Raw genomic sequence first — 25,119 nt, 5'->3', positions numbered from 1 at the left:
GTGGCAACAGTAAAATTATAAAATTATAATAGCTTTGGTTTCAAAAGGCTATGCCCACACCATATGTACTTTTACATAAGTATATTTTAACTAGAAATATATACTAGTCTGGAAACTATACATAGTGTTGACAAGATGAGGGAACTAACCTTTTCATTAGTTTAATTCATTTTTAGTAATAACTGCAAGTCCCTCGGATAGGTACCAAAACTTGTTGCCGGTACATATCTCTATAAACATTAATGCTTACATTTAGATAAACTGTTTCTTATTATTATTATTTTACAGAAACTGACAGTGCAAGTGGGGGAGAGGGGCAGAGGGAGAGAGACAGAGAATCCTCAAACAGGCTCCATGCTTAGCAAAGAGCCCAGTGAGGAGCTCAATCCAAGACCTGAGCCAAAATCAAGAGTCGGACACTCAACCAGCCGAGCCACCCAGGCAGGCACCCCTAGATAAATTCTTACTCAGGAAGAAAAACCCAGTCTGTTTCCTAAAAGACACCACACTTAGTTAATAATCAACTGAACTGGTAAATACCAGATATTTAAAATATACCAGGTTATTTTTTAAATTTTTTTAATGTTTATTTATTTTTGAGAGAGAGAGAGAAAGAGCATGAGCAGAGGAGGGGCAGAGAGAGAGGGAGACACAGAATCTGAAGCAGGCTCCAGGTCTAAGCTGTCAGCATAGAGCCTGACACGGGTCTCGAACCCGTGAACCAGAAGATCATGACCTGAGCTGAAGTCGGATGCTTAGCCAACTGAGTCATCCAGGAGCCCCTATACCAGGTATTTAAAATACTGGAATCGAAAATGTAGAATCCATATGTATGATACCTTACCCATGAACCATCTATTAACAAAGGATTCTCAATTTCTATTCAAAGGGGGAAAATGCAATGATGTGTTTTCTCTGGTTTACTTTATAGTTATCTTTAAACCCTAAGCATTCTAAATACATTACAATTTCAATATTCTAACCCATAGATTTAATTCTTTCTGAAACTGAAGCTAAATTTTTAAGTTAATTACAATTACTGAAAATTCATGTTATTTTAACTTACTCTCTTCATTTCACAATTTTATATAAGGTTAGGAGGGTTTTTTTTTTTAATTTTTAAAGTTTATTTATTTATTTTGAGAGAGAGTGCAAGCAGGAGAGGGTCAGAGAGAAGGAAAGACAGAATGCCAAGCAGGTCCCACACCATCAGCATCGAGCCCAATGCAGGGCCTGAACTCACAAACTGTGAGATTCTGGCCTGAGCTGAGATCAAGAGTTGAATGATAACCGACTGCACCACCCAGGTGTCCCATAAGGTTAGTTTCTGTGTTAAAAGGTATATTACAGGGGTGCTTGGGTGGCTTAGTCGGTTAAACATCCAATTCTTGATTTCAGCTCACAGATTGTGGGATCAAGCCTCGCATCAGGCTCTGTGCAGACAGTGCACAGCCTGCTTGGGATTCTCTCTCTCTCCCTCTGTCCCCTCCCTCACGTGCACACACACACACACTCTCTCTCTCTCTCAAGTTCTTTAAAATTTGAGCAATCTGGTTTGTTTTTTAGTTATCACCTCACTTACTTCCCACAGAACTCTAATATATATTTGAAATAGACATATGTATTCCTATTTTACCGATGAGGAAACTGAGGACCAGAGAAATTAAGGAGTTTACATGAGATCACACAGGTTACACTGCCCTACTATGCATCATACTTTTTTTACCTTTAACTACATTAAAGATGTAGGATATTTCAAATCTGTGGTTTGTTCCTTCTTATTAAAACAGGAGTCTTGTCATTTTATCCTTTCCTAGCACTTTTGGAACAGAATGACTGTATGGCCCTGACTTAAACACAGGCTGTACCAGTTACCAAAGCTGTGATCTTGGGTAAGTTCTTAAAACTTTTTTTTACTTCAATTCCCTCATCTGAATCTACTCTGAAGAGTAAATGAGACAACATACAAAGAGTATTTAGCATAATGTCTGGCTCACAAAAAGCATTCAATAAATACTGGCCCGTATTTTTATTATAATTCTGATTAATTCATTTAAAATGAAATTTCAGGAGGGGGAGCTTATTTTATATTACTTGTCAACATTGTTACACTCAGGTCAAACTTTACTACCTCTTTCCGTATTTCTCAATATCAAGGCAAGAATGCACCTGATAATACAAGGCCGTAGTAGCACTTCCAAATTCCCTGCACAGAAGCTTTAGTAGAGAACGCCTGAGACACGGGTATGCAATTCCATACTTTCCGAATGCCGTATTTCAGGTAAAACCTGAGCTCTTGCATTCAGGTTCATTTAACGGAATGCCTTGTTTTATATAAAATCAGATAAAAAGAAACATTAATTCACAGCTTCTGATAACCAAATGATAAAAGAAAATGTAAACCACACATACCCATTTGAGTATCCTCTACACTAGATGGCAGTATCACATAAAGCAAACAGGAAGAGATTAATTCCTCAAGTGGGTAAATGAGAATAAAGGGATTGTATCTTTGCATATTACAAGCTATTTTTTCCTTGTTACTGAAAAGTACTTCACGAAATGTGATAAATCTTTGTGTTTGGACAGCGCAGTTGATACAACAGGGAGAAATGCAATTAGGATAATAAATTTACAGAACTTAAAGCTACATGTAGCTTTACCTAAAACAAGAAGCCATTTCTAAAACTTTCTTATCTTCATCTTCTTTTCTTTTTTTTTTTGACATTTCAATTGCTCTAAACAAAACATAATACGACACTTATGTGCCAAAACCTGCAACATTCATTCAAAGTACTATTTAGGTGGAAAATGTCCAAACTTCAATGCGCTTATTTAAAAACCAATGGCTGAAAATGAATAAAATATCAACAATACCTACAGAATTATATTTCTCTAAAGAAAAGCATATACAGAATAATATTAATATCTGACAAAGTTGATTTATGATAATACTAGTTTTCCACCATCAAATAGGTGCATGCATACTGGTTATTCACAACTCTTTTCCAGGGAAAAATATAAGGAACTAAACTTTGAATTCAAGAAACAAGAAAAATGGCAAAATAACAAACCCAAAAAAATGTGGAATAGAAAAAAAATAGGCTTAGGAATTAATAGTAAGAAAGGAAGGAAGAGTGTGAGGGAGGAAAGGAATAAAGGAAGAATGGAGAAAGGAAGGAAGAGAGAAAGAAGGAAGCAAAAAAAGAGAGACAGGAGAAGGGGGGGAGGGAGGCTCGAACTGATCAAACCATAAGCTTGTTTCTTAACAAGACCAAACTTTAAGAATACCTTGTGTACAACATATACCCATAAATTTGAAAACCTACATCAAATGTACATTTTTCTAAGAAAATATAAATGCTAAAAATTGGCCTAACAAGACACAAAAGAACCTGTCTAGACCAATAATCAAATCATAAATTAAAATAGTAATTAAGGATTAGGCCCTTGAGGCCAAAAAAGGATTTAACAGGAAAATTCTACTAAACCTTCAAAAAACTGATAACTTCCACTTCTACAAACTTCCTGGGTATTGATTTTTAAAATGAGATATGGCAGTGAAGTTCCCCAAAACTCAGGCTACTGGACAAGTACAATATATAGATCACCATCACTAAAAAACATAGACACAAAAATCATCAACTCTTAATGGAGTAAAAAATGGAATTTATTTTTAAAATATTTAAGCTGGGGCACCTGGGTGCTCAGTCGGTTAAGTGACCGACTTTGGCTCAGGTCATGATCTCATGGTTCATGGGTTTGAGCCCTACATCGGGCTCTGTGCTGACAGCCTGGAGCCTGCTTCGGATTCTGTATCTCCCTCTCTCTCTGCCCTTCCCCCATTCTCTCTCTCTCTCTCTCTCTCTCTCAAAAATAAATGTTAAAAAAAATTTTTAAAATTTAAGCCAGTAGAGTGTGTCCCAAAAATATAAAGACATTTCAACAATCTGTTTTTATGACCAGAGTAATTCTTTGTACTAATTTTTAAAGACCGCTCATTCATACTCTATAAAAGTAGACTAAAGGAAGAACATGACATGATAAACACCCTCTGTTGCCCCTGTGTTATTATATCCTTTTTCCTCTTTACCTTGTCACACCCCCGTTCATTTAAATCAGAGCTCACAGTTCATCTACAACATATTAGCTAGAAGACAAGGGAAACAAGGCGAAGATTGACTGACAATCTCCCTAGTGGTCAAGACAGCATGACACAATGAGAACATACCACCAGCTGGCCACACCCTATACACCACACCAGGATAATTTCTCCTCAACATGGCAGTGCCACCTTATACCACAAGTTACAACTGAAGATACTGGACTGAGACTTCAACAGGAAAGTCAGATAATTTGGCTACAGTCTACTAAAAATGACTTGAAATAGGGTTTGAACACATCCATGCAATCTAAAGCATATGTCTTACCAATCTACCAGAAAAAATACACATGGGCTTGAGAATTATTTCATCTGGTACAAATTATATCAGAAACAAAGGAATGTCTGGGGATGCTCGATGTCTACTCTGCTCTCAAAAGGTAGAACACATGATTTAAGAACCACCCTATCTTTCAGAATGAGGGAGAAACTTTTCTAAGACATTCCATTTTACAAAAAACATGTATGAGAAAAAAATCACACCACTCTGCTCTAAGCTTCAAACATAGAAATCATTTTTCTATTGCCAAAGCATTCTTTCAAGAAATATAAACATTACATTTTCCTACAAGTTCTTCCAATTTATTTTATACTTACGTCTACATTTTTTTCTTACAAAAACAGTATGCTCTGTTGAAACTCTTTAATTTATCAATATAACAAGAATATTGTTTCCACTTCAGTAAATATTCTACATGATTTTAAGTAAGTACATAGACTTTCCCCGTACGAATAATCCATAATTTATGTAACCCATTCTGATTTCTGAGCATTTATATTACTTCTTACTTTTTATTATAAATGATGATGAGATGAATACACGGATAATCTTTTGAGACTTGGTCTTTATTTATCATGCCCTCATCTCTACTAAAAGAACTTCTACTCTCCTTTAAAATATCACCAAATGTCATCACCTCTGCATAGCATTTTCTGATGCTTCAAAAAGTTAATTTATCAGTATTTATTGAATATATATGTATGCATAAATAAATGAAGACATGAAATTAACTTCAAGGTAACATATCTTGATTCTAATGTATGTTAGAATTATCCTTTAATATTTCAGTCTTCCCATTTAAGTTTAAACATTTCAAAAGAATGAATACTGTTGTCCTACTTTTTTTCCTTCCAACATACAGTATCGTGTCTGGAATACTGCCATTACACAATAAGTGTTTGTTAAATGAGAGACTCCTCAGCATATCTAACAGGAAACATCACAAAGATATATCTTCAAGAGCACTACTGAGCCCCCTACTACTGAAAGATTGTGCTGAGTTCTACAGAAATAAAAAGTGTGACATATCAGCCCAAAGAGTTTATAACTGGGAATACCAAAAAATAAATAAAAATAAATAAAAGTGCAAATGGCGGATGATGTAAAAATATACAACTTGCATAAATCAGCACATTTCAAAAATAAACTTAGCAATAACTGTCAACTTTCTAAATGTATATACCCTTGACCCAACAAATCATCTAATAGGATTTTAATGCATATACTCACATCAATAAAACCTAGAACATCCATCAATAGGGAACAAATCAAGTAAATTATGGTATCATAACAAAAAGAAATGAAATATAACTGAAATAATCAGCTAAATCCAAATCTCTGAAAAAATATATCCAAGATGTCATTTCAAGTAAAAAAGCAACTTTCAAGGCAGTATGTATAGTAGCAAACTATCTGCATTTTTAAAAAGTTATAGACAGCTGGACAGAAGGTTATGGCTAGAGAAATACGGAGATATTGCTATATATTTTATAAAGAATTCTAGACAGGCACATAATAGTTAACAGGAGAGCGCGTAAAGGGAATTTTCACTCGCTCTTGTAAATGTCATCATTCATTATACTTGATATATATATATGTATACACACACACACACACACACACACACACTCATAAAGAATATATTCTTTTTTTTCAATGTTTATTTATTTTTGAGAGAAAGACACACACACAGAGTGCGAGCGGGCGAGGGGCAGAGAGAGAGGGAGACACAGAATCAGAAGCAGGCTCCAGACTCTGAGCTGTCAGCACAGAGCCCAACACGGGGCTCGAACTCACAAACAGCCAGATCATGACCTGAGCCAAAGTGGGAGGCTTACCTGACTGAGCCACCCAGGCACCCCAAGAATACATTCTTATCATGTAAGGGGAATATTTAAATGTTGAAAAACCCAAAATATTTTAAAAAGTATTTTTGAAGCATATTTTATTTTTCAAACATAAATTCATTTACCCATACATTCAACAAATATTCACCAAATGATTTTTATGGGTCAGGCACTGTTCTAGATGCTGAGGTAGAAAAAAATAGAATAAATAATAATAGTTCACATGCCAGAGAGTGGCGTTACAGAGAAAAATAAATTATGGGAGAGATGGGGAATGTTGGTGACCAGGAGTTGCAATTTTATGTAGAGAAAGTACACTCTTTCTGAGAAGGTAACTTTTCAGCAAGTATTTTTTTTTTTAATTTTTTTTTAAGGTTTATTTATTTTTGAGACAGAGAGAGACAGAGCATGAATGGGGGAGGGGCAGAGAGAGAGGGAGACACAGAATCGGAAGCAGGCTCCAGGCTCTGAGCCATCAGCCCAGAGCCCGACGCGGGGCTCGAACTCACGGACCGCGAGATCGTGACCTGAGCTGAAGTCGGACGCTTAACCGACTGCGCCACCCAGGCGCCCCTTCAGCAAGTATTTAAAGAAGGGAAGGTAGTAAGTTATGTGGTTATCCAGCGAGAAGAGTTTTCCAAGTAGAGGAAACAAAAAAGTCCAAAGGTCGTAAGAAGGGAGCTGTATCCTGGAGGAAGAGCAACGGTGGCCAGAACACTTGTGTCTTAGGGAAGGAGAAATAAATGAAGTAAGAGATGAGGTCAGATACGTTGAGGGCAGATCTGGTAAATCCTTTTCAGAAATTTTAAGAAATTTGACTTTTTACCATGAAGAATACGAGAAGTAACTGGAGTGGTTTTGAAAAAGTGACATGATCTGACTTATATTTAAAAGACTCCCCCTTGCAGTTGTCCCAAACAAGGTTATTGAATTAATGGCCCCACAATGACGACAGCAGGTAGGAGAGAAAGAGGTGAGCGTAGTCAGATCCTGTGTTTATTTTAAAGAAAGAGCCAAGAATTTTGCCGATGGACTTGGATTAGAGACGTCCAAGATGGTTCTGAGGTTTCATCTAGCCTCAGGAACTGGAAACATAGGTTTTAGAAACATAGGTTTACTATTTACCAACATGGACAGGACAGCAAGAGGAGCAGGTTTGAGGGGAGACTGCTAAATGTGCGACGCTGACAAGTCATCCAAGTGAAGTTGCAATGCAGTCAGCTAGACAGACAATGCTAGAATTCAAAGGAGAGACTGTGAGCATTTCCTCTGTATGTTATATGATAATAAAATTACTGGCCCAGCAATTTCTATCTCAATTATTTTATAAGCAACTGTGTCTTCAAGTCTCCATAAAATTGAAAATCTGAATTTGTAACATCAGATCAAAAAAACTTATTTTCATTTTATCACTGAAAGTCTAGAAGTTAAACATAATTTTCTCTGGATTTAAAAAATTTAGTGCTCAGTGACATCTTCTAGGATACTATGGCCTACTGCAGTCACATATTTTTAATATGTGAGGAAGAGAAAGAGCTACAAATACAAGAAATCCAGAAGTCTAAGAGAAATTCCTAAGATCAGAGTGAAAAAAAGTAGGTATGCAAACGACAGAATGTCCCACATTTGGGACCTATTAAAAAGCAACAATGGAGTCAACTGGCAGTCTGAATAACCTGCTGGGATATACAGAGCTACCAAGCATAAGGCTGATGACCTATTCCAATCACATTTAATAAAGTTTTCATACTTATTTTCTCCTCAGAACATACTGTCAATCTGATATTAAAAATAAGTAAAGAGGGGTGCCTACATGGCTCAGTCGGTTAACTGTCTGACTCTTGATTTCGGCTCATGTCATGATCTCACAGTTGTGAGATCCAGCCCCACGTCAAGCTCCACACGCAGTGTGGAGCCTGCTTAAGATTCTCTCTCTCCCTCTCCCTCTGCTCCTCTCTACCACTCATGCTCACTCTCACTCTTAAAAAAATTAAAAAATTTATAAAAAAAATAAGGAAGGATTCTAGGAAGATGGTAGAGTAGGAAAGCACTAGTAATCTCCCATCTAGGCAACAGATATGCTGGCAGAATCTGTCTGATATAATTATTTTGTAATTCTGGAGTCTGTGGAAGACTTGCAACTTCCAGGGAAAAGCTAGGATAGTAAATTGCAGCTCATTTCAGTCTATTTCGGCTCTCAAACACAGTAGGAGCTACCCAGCCCCTCAGCATCCGAGGCAACCGTGCAGGAACTACATCTTGTGAGCAGCTTGTGAACAGCTTGGGGGAGACTGAGGAGGCAAAAAGACCTCTTCCTATAAATATCAAAGGGTCTGTGCTCTGGTCCCTAATTGCTGTTTCTGATCTCAGAGATGCAAGTAATTAGATGGATGGACATTGTTGTTACACCTCCCCATATTGTTGCAAGCATCTACCAGCTGATGCCACTTCTAAGAAATTTAAAAGGCCTGTACTCTTTCCTCCTTCATTTTTCTGTTTCCCCCCTGAGAAGCCAGACATTATACCAGATCATTAGAAAGGAACTGCATATATGCAAAAAATTAGAAAGTGACCAGTTATGACCAGGGAAAGGCACAGGCTCAAGAAGACCTTAAAACAAGTGTCTTAAAGGTATGAAAAAAACTAAAGAAATATATGGAGAATGCCAAGAAAGTGATGTATGAACAACATGAACAAAATAGAAATATTAACAAAGAGACATAAGATCTAAAAAGGCACTATGGGGGGCACCTCGCTGGCTCAGTTGGTGTAGTGTGTGACTCTTGATCTCAGGGTCATGACTTCAAGCCCCATGTTGGGTGTAGAGATTACTTAAAAATTTTTTTTAACATTTATTTATTTTTGAGAGACAGAACATGAGCAGGGGAGAGGCAGAAAGAGGGGGAGACACAGAATCCGAAGCAGGCTCCAGGCTCCAAGCTATCAGCACAGAGCCTGATGTGGGGCTCAAACTTACAAACCATGAGATCATGACCTGAGCCGAAGTCAGATGCTTAACCGAACCGACTGAGCCACCCAGGCACCCCTGTAGAGACTACTTTAAAAAAAAAAGAATTAAAAAGTATTGTGTGCTTTAAAGTAGAATCACTACAATTCTCATTTCATAAGAGAAAATTAAGGGGAAATCTGAACACACAGAAGAAACAGTCAGCCAACTTGAAGATATAACAATGGGAATTACTGATCTGAAGAACAGAATCAAGAGTGAAGACATGTGAACAGAGTCTCAGGAAGCTATGTGACACCATGAAAGAACCTAACAGAACTATGGGAGTCCATCCCATATACATTATGAAAGTCTCGGAATGAAAACAGAGAGACAAAGGAGCAGAGATAATATGTGAAGAAATAATGGCTGAAACTTCCCAAATTTGATTAAAGACATGAATATAAACATCCAAGAAGCTAATAACCTCCAAATAAGATGAACTCAAAGAGACTCACACTGACACACATTATAATCAAACTTTCTAAAGCCAAATACGGGAAGACCCCATTTTATTGTGCTTCACAGATACTGTGATTTTTACAAATTGAAGGTTTGTGGCAACCCTGCATTAAGTAAGTCTTTTGGTGCCATTTTTGGAAGAGCATTAGCTCATTTTGTGTCTCTGGGTCACATTTTGTTAACTCACGCAATATTTCAAAATTTTACATTATTATTACATTCGTTATGGCGATCTCTGATCCATGATTAAGACCTGTTGAGGGGTGCCTGGGCGGCCCAGTTGCTTGAGCATTTGACTCTTGATTTCAGCTTGGGTCATGAGATCAAGCCCTGTGTCAGACTCCATGCTGAGTGTAGAGCCTACTTAAAATATTCTCTCTCTCTTTCTACCCTACCACCCCATCCCTGCTCATGTACTCCCTCCAAAAAAAAAAAAAAAAAAAAAAAAACCTGTTGAAATTTCAGATGATGGTTAGCATTTTTAGCAATAAAGTAGTTTATACACTAGGAAACAAAAAAATTCATCTGACTTACTTTATTGCAATAATCATTTTATTGTGGTGGTCTGAGACCAAGCCTGCAATATTTGTGGGGTGTACCTGTACAGTGACAGAATCTTAAAAGCAGCAAGAGAGAAGCAACTAGTCACATACGAGGGTTCCTCAATAAGATTATCAGATTTCTTACCAGAAACTTTGGAGACCAGAAGGCAGTAGTCCAATATATTCAAATTACAAACAGAATGAAAGTGTTAACCAAGAATACTATCTCCAGCAAAACCATCCTTCAAAAGTGAGAGACAAATTAAGACATTCCCAGTTAAACAAAAGCCAAGGAAGCACCCTGTCAATAGACCCAGTCTGCAAGGAGGGCTAAAAGGAGTCCTGCAAGCTGAAGTGAAAAGACACTTGACAGTAACTCGACCTCAATAAAGGTGAATACATGTGCAATTATAAAAACCAGTTATCACTGTAACAATGGTTTGTAACTATGGGTCTTTTCTACATGACTTAAGAGACTAATTAATACTTTTTCTTTAAGTTTTACACATAAAAGCTAGTATTGTAACTTGTGCTTATTACTACACACTTTGTTTTCAATATAGTTTAAGAGGCATTAAAAGAATTATTAGTTTATGTTTCTGGACACACAATACATAAAGATGTAATTGTAAGATATTTAAAACCAAAAAGGATGGGGACCAAGCTATAAAGGAGCAGAATTTTTGTATGTTATTGCAGTTAAACTGGTACAATTTCAAATTAGAGTATTGTAACTTTAGGATGTTAAATGTAATCCCACGGTAACAACAAAGAAAACAGCTATACAATATACGCAAAAAGAATTGAGAAAAGAATTTAAACATTTCACTACAAAAAAAATCCAATTAAATCAACATACATTGTATTACAGAAAGAAATCTATAATACATACAGAAAAAAAAGATAGTAAACTGACAGAAATAAGTCCTCCCTTTTCAGTAATTAAATAGAATTGATTAAACTCTATCATCAAAAAACAGAGATGGCAGCCAAAGCAATCTTGAAGCTGGAGGCATCACAATCCCAGATTTCAAGGTATACTACAAAGCTGTAGTAATCAAAACAGTATGGCACTGGAACAAAAATAGCCACAAATAGACAACCCAGAAATACACCTACACTTTTATGGCCAATTAATCCATGACAAAGGAAACAATAAATGGAAAACTGAATAGCCACATATGAAAGAGTGAAACTGGACCACTTTCTTATATCATACACAAAAATAAACTCAAAATGGATTAAAGACCTAAACGTGAAATCTGAAATCATAAAACTAGAAGAAAATAACGGGCAGCGATTTCTTTGACATAGGCCTTAGCAACAATTTTCTAGATATCTCCTCAGGCAAGGGAAACAGAAGCGAAAACAAACTATTGGGACTACACCAAAATAAAAAGCTTTTGCACAGCAAAGGAAACAATCAACAAAACAAAAGGGCACTTACTGAATGGGAGAAGGTATTTGCAAAGGATACATCCAGTAAAGGATTAACACCCAAAGTATATAAAGAATTTATACAACTTAACACCAAAACAGTAACTAATCAATTACAAAATGGGCAGACCTGAATAGACATTTTTCCAAAAAAGACATATAGATGGCAAACAGACACGTAAAAGATGCTCAACATCACTAATGATGCCACTCAAATGAGTGAAATGCAACTCAAAACAACAATGACCTATTACGTTACACCTGTCAGAATAGCTAGAATCAAAAAGACAAGAAGTAACAATGGTTGGTGAGAATATGGGAAAAAAGGAACATTTATATACTGTTAGTGGGAATGCAAACTGATGCAGCCACTGTGGAAAACAGTGCAGGGGCTCTTCAAAAAATTAAAAATAGAGGGGCGCCTGGGTGGCGCAGTCGGTTAAGCGTCCAACTTCAGCCAGGTCACGATCTCGCGGTCCGTGAGTTCGAGCCCCGCGTCAGGCTCTGGGCTGATGGCTCGGAGCCTGGAGCCTGTTTCCGATTCTGTGTCTCCCTCTCTCTCTGACCCTCCCCCGTTCATGCTCTGTCTCTCTCTGTTCCAAAAATAAATAAAAAACGTTGAAAAAAAAATTAAAAAAAAAAAAATTAAAAATAGAAATACCATATGATCCAGTAATTCCACTACTGTGTATTTATCCAATGAAAACAAAAACACTAATTCAAAAAGATACATGTAACCCTATGTCAATTGCAGCATTATTCATAATAGCCAAGATATGGAAGCAACCCAAGTGTCCATCAACAGATGAATAAAGATGTGGTAGTATATATACACACATGCATACCTACCTACATACATACATACAATGGAATATCATCAGTCATAAAAAGAATGAGATCTTGCCATTTGCAAAAATATGGATGGACCTAGAGGGTGTTATGCTAAGTGAAATAAGTCACACAGAGAAAGGCAAATACCATGTCATTTCACTTATGTGTGGAATCTAAAAACCAAAAGAAATGAACAAACAGACTCTTAAATATAGAGAACAAACTGGTGGTTGCCAGAGGGGAGGATGTAGATGGGAGGATGGGTGAAATAGATAAAGGCTATTAAGAAGTACAAACTTTCAGTTATAAAATAAATACATCAAACAAAAAGTACAGCATAGGAAATGTAGTCAATCATGTTATAATAAGGTTGTTGGGTGAACAGAAGGTGACTACACTTACTGTGGTGAACACTGAGTGATTTGTTTCACCAACATGTTGGACACCTGAAACTAACATAACACTGTATGTTAATTATACTTCAATTAAAAATGATAGAGATAAAAGGCTAAATTAAAAAAAAAACATATTCCACCAATATGCTCACTTTAGATCAAAAGACACAAATAGGTTATATAGATAAGTCCTAAAACTCAAATCAAAAACAAACAAACAAACAAATCAATTCAAAAATGGGCAAAGCATTTGAATATAGACATCTTTCCAAAGGAGATACACGAATGGACAATAAACACATGAAAAAATGTTCAACATCACTAATCATGAGTGAAATGAAAATTTCAATTTACTCATCAGTATGGAAAAATACTCCAAGATACCAAATAAATGGTTACCCAGAACTTTGTGGCTTACAAGTATTTGATTCTAAGTATATAATGGTGATATTTTGTGTATCTCTATTGCCCCATCACACCATTGACTATCCATGCTCTCTTTACTGTTAGAAATGGAGTCATTACGGGGCTCCTGGGTGGCTCAGTCGGTTAAGAATCCAACTTCGGCTCAGGTCATGATCTCACAGTTCGTGAATTCAAACCCCGTGTCGGGCTCTGTGCTGACAGCTCAGACCCTTGAGCCTGCTTCAGATTTTGTGTGTGTGTGTCTCTCTCTCTCTGCCCCTCCCCTACTCATGCTCTCTCTCTCTGTCTCTCTCTCTCAAAATAAATAAACAATGAAAAAATATATTTAAAAAAATGGAGTCATCAGTGTCTTTAAATCTAATCAGATTGGAGAAACAGGAATCAACGGGTGGCAATGGGAGTGGGACCACTCAATATTACTCATAGGGACTCACTAGCAAAATTTATGCTTCCTGTCCCTACAATCATATATTCTCTGCTAACCTAGAAGTCTTAGTTCCAAAAGGAGGAATGCTTCCACCAGAAGACAAAATAACGATTCCACTGACTTGGAAATAAGCCTGCCACCCAGCCACTTTGGGCTCCTAATGCTTCTAACTCAGCAGGCAAAGAAGGGAGTTTTGGTGTTAGCTGGGATGACTGATCCTGACTACCCAGGGGAAATTGGACTGCTACTCTACAACAGAGGTAAAAATAAAAATAAAAATAAAAATAAATACACCTGGAATATTGAAGCTCCCTTAGAGCATCCCTTGGTATCACATGCCCTGCTACTGAACTGAATGGGAAATTAGCAGAACCCAATTCAGGCAGGGCTATTAATGGCCAGACCCAAAATGAAGGTATGGGTCACCCAACCAGGGAAAGAACCACAATCAACTGAGATTACTGCTTAGGGCAAAGGGAATACAGAACGAGAAGCAGAAGAAAGTAGTTATAATACCAGCTACAACCACATGACCAGCTACAGAAGCCAGCACAATAACTGCCATAAGTATTACCTTCTTATTTTACTCTGAAAGTGCGTGTGTGTGTGTGTGTGTGTGTGTGTGTGTGTGTGTCATAGCAAACATCTTTGGTTTCTTTTCTCTTGTTACTTTAAAGATTTATATCATGGTACTTAATATATTTTAATTTTTCGTCATAGTATTTAAGTTGCAGGATGCCAAGAAGAGTAAACATTACTCAAGACCTTTGTATTCTCTTCTGGGAAAATGGTCAAAATGTTTTTGGTTGTATAAAAAACAATTGATCATGCTGTTAGGCGAAGCAGGACCCTATTATTGTCTTTATTAGAGATTAAGTACAGTTTAAGGAATGCCTAGTTGGCAGAGTGGACTGTGATTGTTAATTTTATACATTAACTTCAGATCAAACATTATTCCAAATAATTCTGTGAAGTTATTTTTTAAACGCAGATTACTCTCCATGATATGGGTGGGCCTCATCCAAGCCACTGAAACTCTTTAACAGAAAAAGAAACCGACCTCCCCTGAAGAGGTATCTCAGCCAGCAGACTGTCCTTGCACTCAAACTGCAACCTGAACCCTTCCCTCGGTTTTCAGCCTATCCTGAGATTTTTCAACTTAACCAAGTCTCCACAATCACAGGAGCCAACTCTTTAAAATAAATCTCTCTCTCTCTCTCTCTCTCTCTCTTTACACACACACACACACACACACACACACACACACACACACACACACGTGTTGGTTCTGTATCACTGGAGAACTCTAATATAATCATATTTTAAAATAATAATAAAACAGACTTTCAGAAATGATTGGTGGGTACCACAGTAAAATACTGAAATAACGGACCACCAATGATCCATACAACTAGAGGGGCAATGCACTGCACAAGAGAAGGCCATTAGCACTCCACTCCAGGGCTATGGTTAATATCCATTCTGTCTGGTTGTCATACCAGGGATTTTTAATATCACCCTTTTTCACACTATAAATATAAATTCCAAGCAACCTCAATGTTCAAGTCAAAATTATGAAACTTACACAAAAAGGAAAAGGACAATAATTTCATAACTTCAGGGCAGGAGAGAACGTCTTAAATGTGACAGGAAAAGTACAAGTCAGGCTTATGCATACATACAACTACATAAAATGCATAAAATAAAGAATAAAATAAATGATACCTGTACAATGAGAGCAGCATAAAGAGAGTCAAATAACATGCCACAATGTGGGAGAAAGTGTTTTTATTACACATGCAAAAACAATAAAGGACTGGATGCAACATGAAAGAACACCCAAAATATGTAAAGCATTCCCATGGTTGAGTAAGAAAAATATAAGCAAATCTGTAAAACAAAATGAACAAAAGATCTGATCTAGAGTTTTAAAAAAACAGAAATCTCAAATGCGCAACAAATATTTGAAAAGATGTTCAACTGCATTACAAATCAGGAGACTACAAATACATACAGTGAGAGAGAATTACATCCTCATCAGATGAGTAAAAATTAACAAGTAGCAAACAACCAAGAGTTCCCAAGGATGCAGAACAGCAACTCACATTTACTGTTTATGAAAGTATACATTTGTCAACCACTTTTGGAAGTAGCTTGGCTTTACTCAGTAAAGCTGGACATGTGGGTATTGTAGAACTCTGAAATTCTACTGTGAGAAACTCCTGCATATGTGCGTGAGGATTTGTGCACAACAACGTTCACAGACAGCAAAAACTGACAACCCAAATTTCAAACAAACAAACGAAAAAGAAGATAAATTACTTATAACATAATGCATGCTATCGATTAATATACAGTAGTGAACAAATTGAACCAACTATAACTACGTACATCTACAGGGATCAATTTCACAATGGTAAATGAAAGCAGAAAGAATACATTCAATAATGAAGCCCACCCAGGTTCGATATTTCAACCTACCCCTGATCCTTCTTATCCTGTTCTACTTTTTTACCATAGCTCTATTCTTGGCCATCCTCTGTGCGCTTTAAGAATGGGTATTCAGATGGGGTGCCTGGGTGGCTCAGTCGGTTAAGCGTCCGACTTTGGCTCAGGACATGATCTCATGGCTCGTGGATTCAAGCCCCATGTAGGGTTCTGTGCTGACAGCTCAGAGCCTGGAGCCTGCTTTGGATTTTGTGTCTTCCTCTCTCTCTCTGTCCCTCCCCTGCTTGTGCTCTGTCTCTGTCTCTCAAAAATAAATGTTAAAAAAAAATTAAAAAAAATAAAAAAAAGAATGGGCATCCGGTTTTTGTTGTGGTTGTTGCTCACTGATATAGCCAAAGCACCTAAAACAGTGCCTGGTACACAGTACTTGCTCAGTAAGTATTTGCTGAATGGATTAGAATAATTCTAAGTACATAAAGTTCAAAAATAGGGAAACTAAACACCCATACTGATTAGGAATGCATACAGATAATAAAACAAAAAATTATAACAAACACTATAAAAGTCATGGTAGAAGTAATCTTTAGGGTAGAGAAGGCAAGTGCAACATAGGAGGGACACCCAGGTAATTTCTCTCTTAGCCTGGGCTTTAAAATATACATATATATATATGTATGCAACATATATGTATACATGCACATGCTCTATAAACATATATATTTACACACACAATATACCTCAAAATAAGAAAAAAATACTAAAAAATAAAAAAAATAATAAAACTCTATTAGCACATCTGCCCCGTACTCCACTTCACTCCAACTCTCATTTAATCATCATTACTATGACCCAATGTTAGTCAGGGAACAACTAGAATACTTCATGCTATAAAACAATGACAAATTATAAGGAATCTAATAGAAGTTCTAAGATTTATAGTCATTCGATTACACTACTTCCACCTAAAATAGGAGTTATAGGGCATCAAGTATTTGCCAACAGAAGGAAATAAAAGTTTTCCCATCAACCAACAAGACATCAATAGAAAAAACTACTTCTAAGTGTCACCTCTCATATATAGATAAAAATAGAGACCAAGAAAAAAATACAGATATAGATATATCTTAATTCAGTATATAGGAAATATTTCAAATATACCTGTATGCTGCCAAACTCAACGTTCTCATAATGGAAATGTGCACATTCAGCCATCTTCGGAAAGTGACCTTTAGTGAAGGGTAACCTGAAGTACATGAAATAACTAAGTGAGACGCAAGATACTGAAACAGTCAGAATAACTAAGCCCAAGGGAAAAATAAAATGTGTCGAAGAGCTCTTGCAAGCAGAACTATTTAATAAGCGCATGCGCATGAGCACACAAATAGCCACACAAACCTTCCCAGAAATACAGTGGATCAAATGAAAATTACATTCAGTGCACAGGTCAAAAACAAAAACAACAACAGAAAAAATTAAAAAGCACCACTACACTCTCCTAATCTTGACCCAAGGCAATGTCCATAGAAAATCTATGTTTTCAGTGAATGTTATAAAAACTGTGAAGAGCCAACTTCTGATCAGAAGCAGCATTCCCGATGAAATATACAACCAGATTTTACCTGTGAATGTTGTCGCAGCCCATCAGTCCTGGATTGGTGGGTCTGGATGCAGAATGAATATTTTTATCTTTGTCTTTTCTCTATTTACAACGAAAACATAGCTATCTAACACTCTACTGGGTGAAAAGATGGTTTTTCTGGTTTTTGTTCTTTAATGCCAACTTCATGGGATGGGGAAGGAGGTAGGTAAGGCTTCAGTGGGAAAGTATGAAATGGTTTTTCGGTTAAAGACTGAAATGGATACCTTCAGATATTTGACATAAGAGCCAACTACTGGCATCAAATTCAGGCTTTCTCAAAGGCAGAACTGAGATACAGCAATCTCATAACTCAAATGACAAAGCTGATTTTTCTAAATGAATGAGAACATGTATTAAGGGCACTGAGACAGACACACTTGGATTGTTCCCATTGAACAAATGCACCCTAACAGACAATGACATAAAGCTGTTGCGAGGACAAAATTAAAGTCTATTTTTAAACAAGCAGATAATCTTCAGACCTATTCCACTAATTGTTGAGTCATAATTTAGGCTTATAGTATAATTTAATGTGTGGACAGTAAGAGCATATTTACCAAGAAATCTAAATAAAAGTTGTAAGAGAACTAAAAAACTGACTGTCATTTATACCAATTCACTGAAAACCCACTGTAAAATCATACTCACTTTTTCACCTGTTTAACCTTCATACTGGCTGTGCTGCCACATGTCTTAAGACCAAGATCTCCAGGAATCTCTGGGACATCTGCTCCTCTTGCCTTAAAAAAAAATAATAAACAAATAAAAACAAAGGATTTAGGACTATTCCTTTAATATAAATATTTTAAAAAGCAGATCATAATTTTAATGGTTCTGCTGACTCTGTACCAACAGCAATGCATACTGATTTAATAATCTTTTCTAAAAATTGTAACTCACTTGAGTTTTAATTACTAAGAATAAGAAAAAAATATTTACCTAATTTAAAAACTGTACTGCATAAGGAAAAATTTTCTGTGAATCTTAATAATTATCATACTCTTACAATCAAGTTTCAAAAGCAGCTATTATATCATCTGTCTCAACACAAACTAAAATCTCCCCTAGGGAACTGGAAAAAAAAAAAAATAACCTAGCTTACAATGATTAAGGAAAGTTGAAATGGCAATCTGAACATAATCAGGAGATCACAACATGCATTTTTCACACCAAGATCTGAAGGTGACATGTATGTCATACTTCCAGTTTAACCCTTGGTCTACCAGTTTTCACAGTCATGATTTCTTAATTCTAGTGGCACATTCAGCTGCATCATTTTAAAACCAGAAACTGGAAAATCAAATGGTTCTCCATATTCTGGACAAAATAAACAGCAAATCCAAATACCTATCATAAAGAAACAAATTTACAATATATCATCTATGATTTATAACAGAAAAATTGAGTTATTAGAGCCAGTGCCACAGGATGCAATAGGTTAGAATAATATGGGATGAGCAGTTACAATGAATTAAGAAGAGACTCACAAAGAAGATGTGTATACTCAGCCATGAAAAAGAATGAAATCCTGCCACCGGCAACAACATGGATGGACCTTGAGGGCATTGTGTTATGTGAAATAAGTCAGAGAAAGACAAATACCATATGATCTCACTTACATGTAAAATCTGAAAAATGAAACCGACAAAAACCAAGTTCATAGATACAGAGAATAGACTGGTTGTTTGGGGTGCTGAGGCAAGGGGTAACTCTAGCTCTAGATTAAAAATTTGGTGATGTTGATCATGTAAACAACAACTCAGACTGAGGGTATTTATCCTAGATGAATACTATATAACTTAAAAATTATGAGTGAACAACATACTTCTAAGGACAAAAAAGAAAATATGGTATTTTCCTCTAGTCATTCATTCAACTGAAAAGACTTTATCACACGGTCTTTTGCAACAACAACCTAGATCACCTTATTTTGCTAAAATAATGTGCAACAATATTCTTTCATTTTTTATGAAGTTTGTGCACCAAAATTTACTTGACATAAAGAGGTTTGCTGTGCTTAAATTCTTATTAAAATTTCTAATAAAGTGGGTTTTCACTATTCTGTAAATTATTCATTAACAGAGTTAAAAATATAAAAGTAAAAAAGAGTAACTGGACATAGTTGGTAAATGGTGATGATTTTATCTGGTAGACTGAAAACTAAAATATTAACTCAATTTTGAATATAGGCTCTCTGTGCTAGAAAGGCCATCATCCCCTAACACACATCAAAGGAGCATTTTTAGCAATAAAATATTTCTTAAATTAAGGTATGAATATTATTTTTTTAGACATAATGCTATTGTGCACTTAATAGAGTGCAGTACAGTGTAAACATAGCTTTTACATGCACTGGGAAATGAAAAAATTCATTTGACTCGCGTTATTGCAGTATTTACTTTACTGCAATTGTCTGGGGCCAAACCAGCAATATCTCCAAGGTATGCCTGTATTAGACACAGCAGAAGAACAGATCAGTGAACTTAAAGAAACAGCAAGATAACTATCCACAAACAATTTTTATTTGGTTTTTAGTTTGTGTGTGTGAGAGAAAAAGACAGGAAAAAAAGTCTCAGTGACATATAGAACAATATAAAGCCATTTAACATACATGTAATGGATGGTAAATAAAGGAGAGGAAAATGCCTTCCCTTGGGATGGTGGGAGGGGGGTTAAAGAGAAGAAGACTAGAAAAAACAATTGAAAAAATAATTGATAAAAAAATTATAAATTTTATGACGATTATAAACACACTGATCCAGAAAACTCCATAAATTCAGAGTCTGATAAACACATAGAAAATTACACAGGGCATATCATAATCAGATGGCTGAAAAGCGCTGATAAAGATAAAATCTGAGTAGCTGCCAAAGGAAAAAAAAAGAATACACATCACATTCACAGGAATAAACAGAAGAAAACCAAAATTTGGACTGAGTACTTTCAGTTGCTTTTTTAAACAACTGTCAACATAGAATTCTATATCCAGCAAAATTTATTTCAAAAAAAGAATGTGAGGTTTCCAGCCTTTTCCAGTGTTTACGGTAAAAACTCTAAAGATAACAAAATGAAATAAAATATACGCATGCAACTACCTAAGAGCTCTAAAAATTTTAATGACAGCAGGTAGATATGGAAACAAAGTCAAAACTTGCAGAGTGGCTAATGTAGCGGCAGTGTGCTTCCTGGCTTTTCCCATGTTACCTCCGAGACTGACCCAAGGACAGGCTAATCAGGATGTGAGTAACAGGCAGAGTCAGCAAAACTCTTAGAGAAGTCCAACTTTCTGGCCAAAAGATGTGAACACTGCCCCTTGTGGGGAAAAGGGCAGAGAGATTCTTTTCTTCCCCTTTTATCTCTTCCAACCTGGCCCAAGGACAGACCTGAGGGTACCACTTCAGTTGTAGAGTGAAAACCCATTCTTCTAAATAGAAAAACAATGAAAAAGGACTTATATAAAGATTGTGGAGATAATCCTTGTTATTTTTTTTCTTTTTTCTCTCACTATTTACACCTAACAGTAGCTTAGTCAGAAAAAAATGTGTATTATACCAGAGGCTAAAGCTCTTGGAGAATTCCACCCTTCCAATCAGAGAAACCAGGGAAAGCATCCTTTGGGAACAGTGTGTGCAAAATCTCTAACAAAAGTAAGAGTACAGCAAAGACTATAAAACTGAACTGATGCTAAAACCACCACCTAAAGAATAAATAAGTCCAGAGAGAAAGTTCAATCTGAATCCAACCAGGCTGAAGTCTGATAAGACAAAAAAAAAAAAAAAGAAAAAAGTCAGCACTCTATATAGGACATTAGTGGAGTCAGTCTCACAACACAATATTCAAAATATCCATGACACAATCCAAAATTACTAGATACACCACAACCAGTAAAATATGAGCAATTTCCAAAGGAAAAGACAATCAAGAAAGGCCAAATGTGAAATGAAACAGATGTTGGACTTATCAAAGACTTTAAAACACATATATTACAATAAACACACTGCATTAGATATTGAAACCAATGGAAAGACAAAAATTCCTTGATGAAAAATGTAAAAAAAGATCAAATAAAAATTTCAACATGGAAAAATATAGTATCTGAAATAAGAAAATACTGACTTGGCTCAATAGCAGAATAGAAATGATAGAGGAAAAGAGTCAGTGAACCAACCTAACAATAGACTAAAAGAAATTAATTATGTACTTTGAAGGACAATATTCAAAATTGTTTTAAAAGACTGAAAAATACAGGGGTGCCTGGGTGGCTCAGTCAGTTAAGCGTCTGACTTCGGCTCTGGTCATAATCTCATGATTTGTGGGTTCAAGCCCGGCATTGGGCCCTGTGCTGACAGCTCAGAGCCTGGAGCCTACTTCTGATTCTGTGTCTCCCTCTCTCTGCCCCTCCCCCACTTGTTCTCTCTCTCTCTCTCTCTCTCTCTCTCTCTGTCTCTCTCAGGAATAAATAAACATTAGAAAAAAATTATTAAAGACTGAAAAATATGAACAGACTCACAGATACCCATGGAAGAGAAATATGGTCACAGAAGACAAAAATTTTGATGTAATAATTCATGAAAACATAACAAATTTGTTGAAAGATACATATTTACAGATTCAAGATCAGCAAAAATAAAACAGAATAAAATCAAAGAAAACCACAAAACAATCCATCATAATCAAGCTGTTGATAACCTATATAAAATAAGTATCCTGACAGCCACCAGAGAAAAAAGACATACTACATTACATAGAGAGAAATAAGGATTTAAATGACGGGATTTCTCATTAGAAACTAAGAAGACCAAAGGATAGTGGAACCACATTTATAAAATGCTGAAAGAACGTTCAATCCGGAAAACTATATCAAGTGAAAATATCCTTCAGAAATGACATAAAAATAAGATAGTACTCAGATTTTCAAAAATTGAGAGCATTTGTTACCAGTAGATGGATTCTACAAGAAATGCTAAAGAAAGCTCTTCATATAGAATGAAAATGGCATCAGAATAAAACATGGACCTTCTGGTAAAAAGGGAGAGCAGCAGAAATAATAAATAATTAGGTAAATGTAACAGATCACTACTCTCCTCTTAAGTTCTTTAAAATATATGTGCCAATTGAAAGCAAAAATTGTAATAACACTGATGAATGTAAATGTAATACTTACAGAAACTAGAATAATAAAGGGAAAAGATAAAGGGAACTACATGGTGGCGAGTTTTCTGCATTCTGCTTGAAGTGTAAAATAATTTTAATATAAAGTTAGATTATAAAAAGTTAGAAAAAATGAGACCAACAAGGAAAAAAAAGAAAACACCATGACAAGATAGATCTTGAGAATGCAAGACTGGTTTAACACCTGGAAAGATATTCAGTGTTTTGATTTGTTTGAGTTCCTAAATAAAATAACAAGCCACATCCATCACTGTATGAATTTTTAAAAATACTTCAGAACCAAACTGAATTTATCCCAGAAATGCAAGATTGGTTCAACAATAGAAAAAAGTCTATCATTATAATTCAATCTTAATTATAATTAAAAATTATAAGGATAAAATGCTAGATTGTTGCCATAAGTCCAAAAAAATTATCTGATAAAACTCCACACCCATTCAAGACAATGACATCCAACAAGACTGCTCAACTGACAACAGTAAACTGAACAAGCTGAAGACATATTTATCTCTGCTCTCTCTCACATCTTACCAAAATAATACATAAATCTCTTTACGATTTTCTTCTTATATTGGCAAAAGTACAAAGTACCATATTCATAAGGTTATTCTTTGCAGGACTATCTTGATTAACTAAAGGGTGGAAACAACCTAGATGTCCATCCATAAGGGAATGGTAAACTATGTTGCAGCAACACAAGTGAATAACAGCTATAAGAGGAATGAGGAATATTTTAATGTATTGCTATAAAATAATCTTCTGCATAGGTCATGGCGGGGAGAAGCATGCTATAAAAACAAGCTACCTTTTAACTAAAAATAAATACAAAAATATGTGTATTTTCTTATACTTAAATGAGACAGGATAAACCAAAAGTCAATTAAAATGTTTATCTATGGAGGAACAAAGAGACGGGATAGAAGCTAGATTTTTCTGAATGCCTTGTTTTGTAGTTCAGATGTAAATGTTTTAAATATTTGTAAAACTAAATTAAATTAAACTGGGGCAAAGAAAAAAAGGCAATCCCTTAAAATCCAAAGCCAAATAAAACAAATGAACCTTATTGTTTTAAATTGGAGGCTTAAGCACACAGAGAGAAATTACTTCAAATGACAGTAATGTGAAGTAATAGACCTCAAATAGGATATATCCTCCTAGAGATAAAAGGAAACAAAGTATTCTCAGTAATGTTTGCATTATTATTTTGAAACTATTAAAAGTAGAAAATTAAAGCAAATAAGTAATTGTTAATGTCATTAAAAACTAAGGTTTTCAGAATAAGAGATACAAATACAAATCAAAGAAATTAAGCAGAAACCCTTATCATTTCCCCATTTTTTGATGGTGAGGGGTTTTAACTAAGGCTGCTAGAATAACGGAACAGGTAAATGCAAAAGGTCCACTGAATAACCACAGTCAGCATGTAGCTGAGTCTTCTGTGATATACCCACGAACAGAATTTTAAAATGAAATTAAAAATTTTTAAATGATAAAATACTCAAAATATGTTAAATGTCAATTACATAATAAATCACTATGCAGCAAAAAAGAAGGTAGCAGACCATAAGGCTCTTTCATTCCCAAATTTCTCAGGATATTTATAAAAGATAAATGAAAACGAATGACATACTTCTCAAATTTATAGACAGAAGAAAACTAAAAGGGATTCTAGCACTCTGAGTGACAGAAGTTGAAGAGACTTTAACAGGCTGCAAAGACAAACTAACATGATTATAAAGTGCATCAAGAACAAAAATTCAATTATGTAAGTATGGGGGGGGGGCACACTCTGTTTGATAAAAATTCACATAACGAGATCTAAGGCTTATACTTAACCACAAGCCAACTATAAAAGTATATCCTCACTGGTAAAAAGCTAATGCAGTCTGAAAAAATGCGGCATCTATAAAAAGGACAGTATCTGTTTCTCTATAATCTGAACCAGTTAAACCACATACGAGAATAGTTCATCCATTTCAGGAAATTATTTGATACTGAAAACTTAACAAAAACAGGAATGGGTAATGTTTTATCCTTTCTGCTT

The 25,119-nt window shown here is 35.6% G+C and overlaps 1 protein-coding gene across 10 annotated transcripts in view; it reads right to left on the bottom strand.

Moving 5' to 3' along the window:
* Positions 1-25,119, bottom strand: part of ARHGAP32 (Rho GTPase activating protein 32) — a 306,604-nt gene that overhangs the window by 147,209 nt on the left and 134,276 nt on the right. For 8 of the 10 annotated variants that reach the window (XM_086678673.1, XM_086678676.1, XM_086678671.1 and 5 more), the window contains exons 3-5: positions 18,552-18,643; positions 17,884-17,925; positions 17,423-17,507 (exon numbers count right to left, since the gene is read on the bottom strand). In XM_086678673.1, coding sequence (XP_086534799.1) covers positions 17,423-17,507; positions 17,884-17,925; positions 18,552-18,643 — 219 coding nt within the window. The remainder of the gene's footprint in view (positions 1-17,422; positions 17,508-17,883; positions 17,926-18,551; positions 18,644-25,119) is intronic. The other 2 variants (XM_025928537.2, XM_086678678.1) reach the window with 1 other exon arrangement.

This window comes from Puma concolor, chromosome D1, assembly GCF_028749965.1.
Source record: "Puma concolor isolate L17-30 chromosome D1, mPumCon1.1.hap2, whole genome shotgun sequence".
Lineage (NCBI taxonomy): Eukaryota > Metazoa > Chordata > Mammalia > Carnivora > Felidae > Puma > Puma concolor.
The sequence above is the reverse complement of the archived record's forward strand: the minus strand, read 5'-3'. Positions and strand labels throughout refer to the sequence as shown.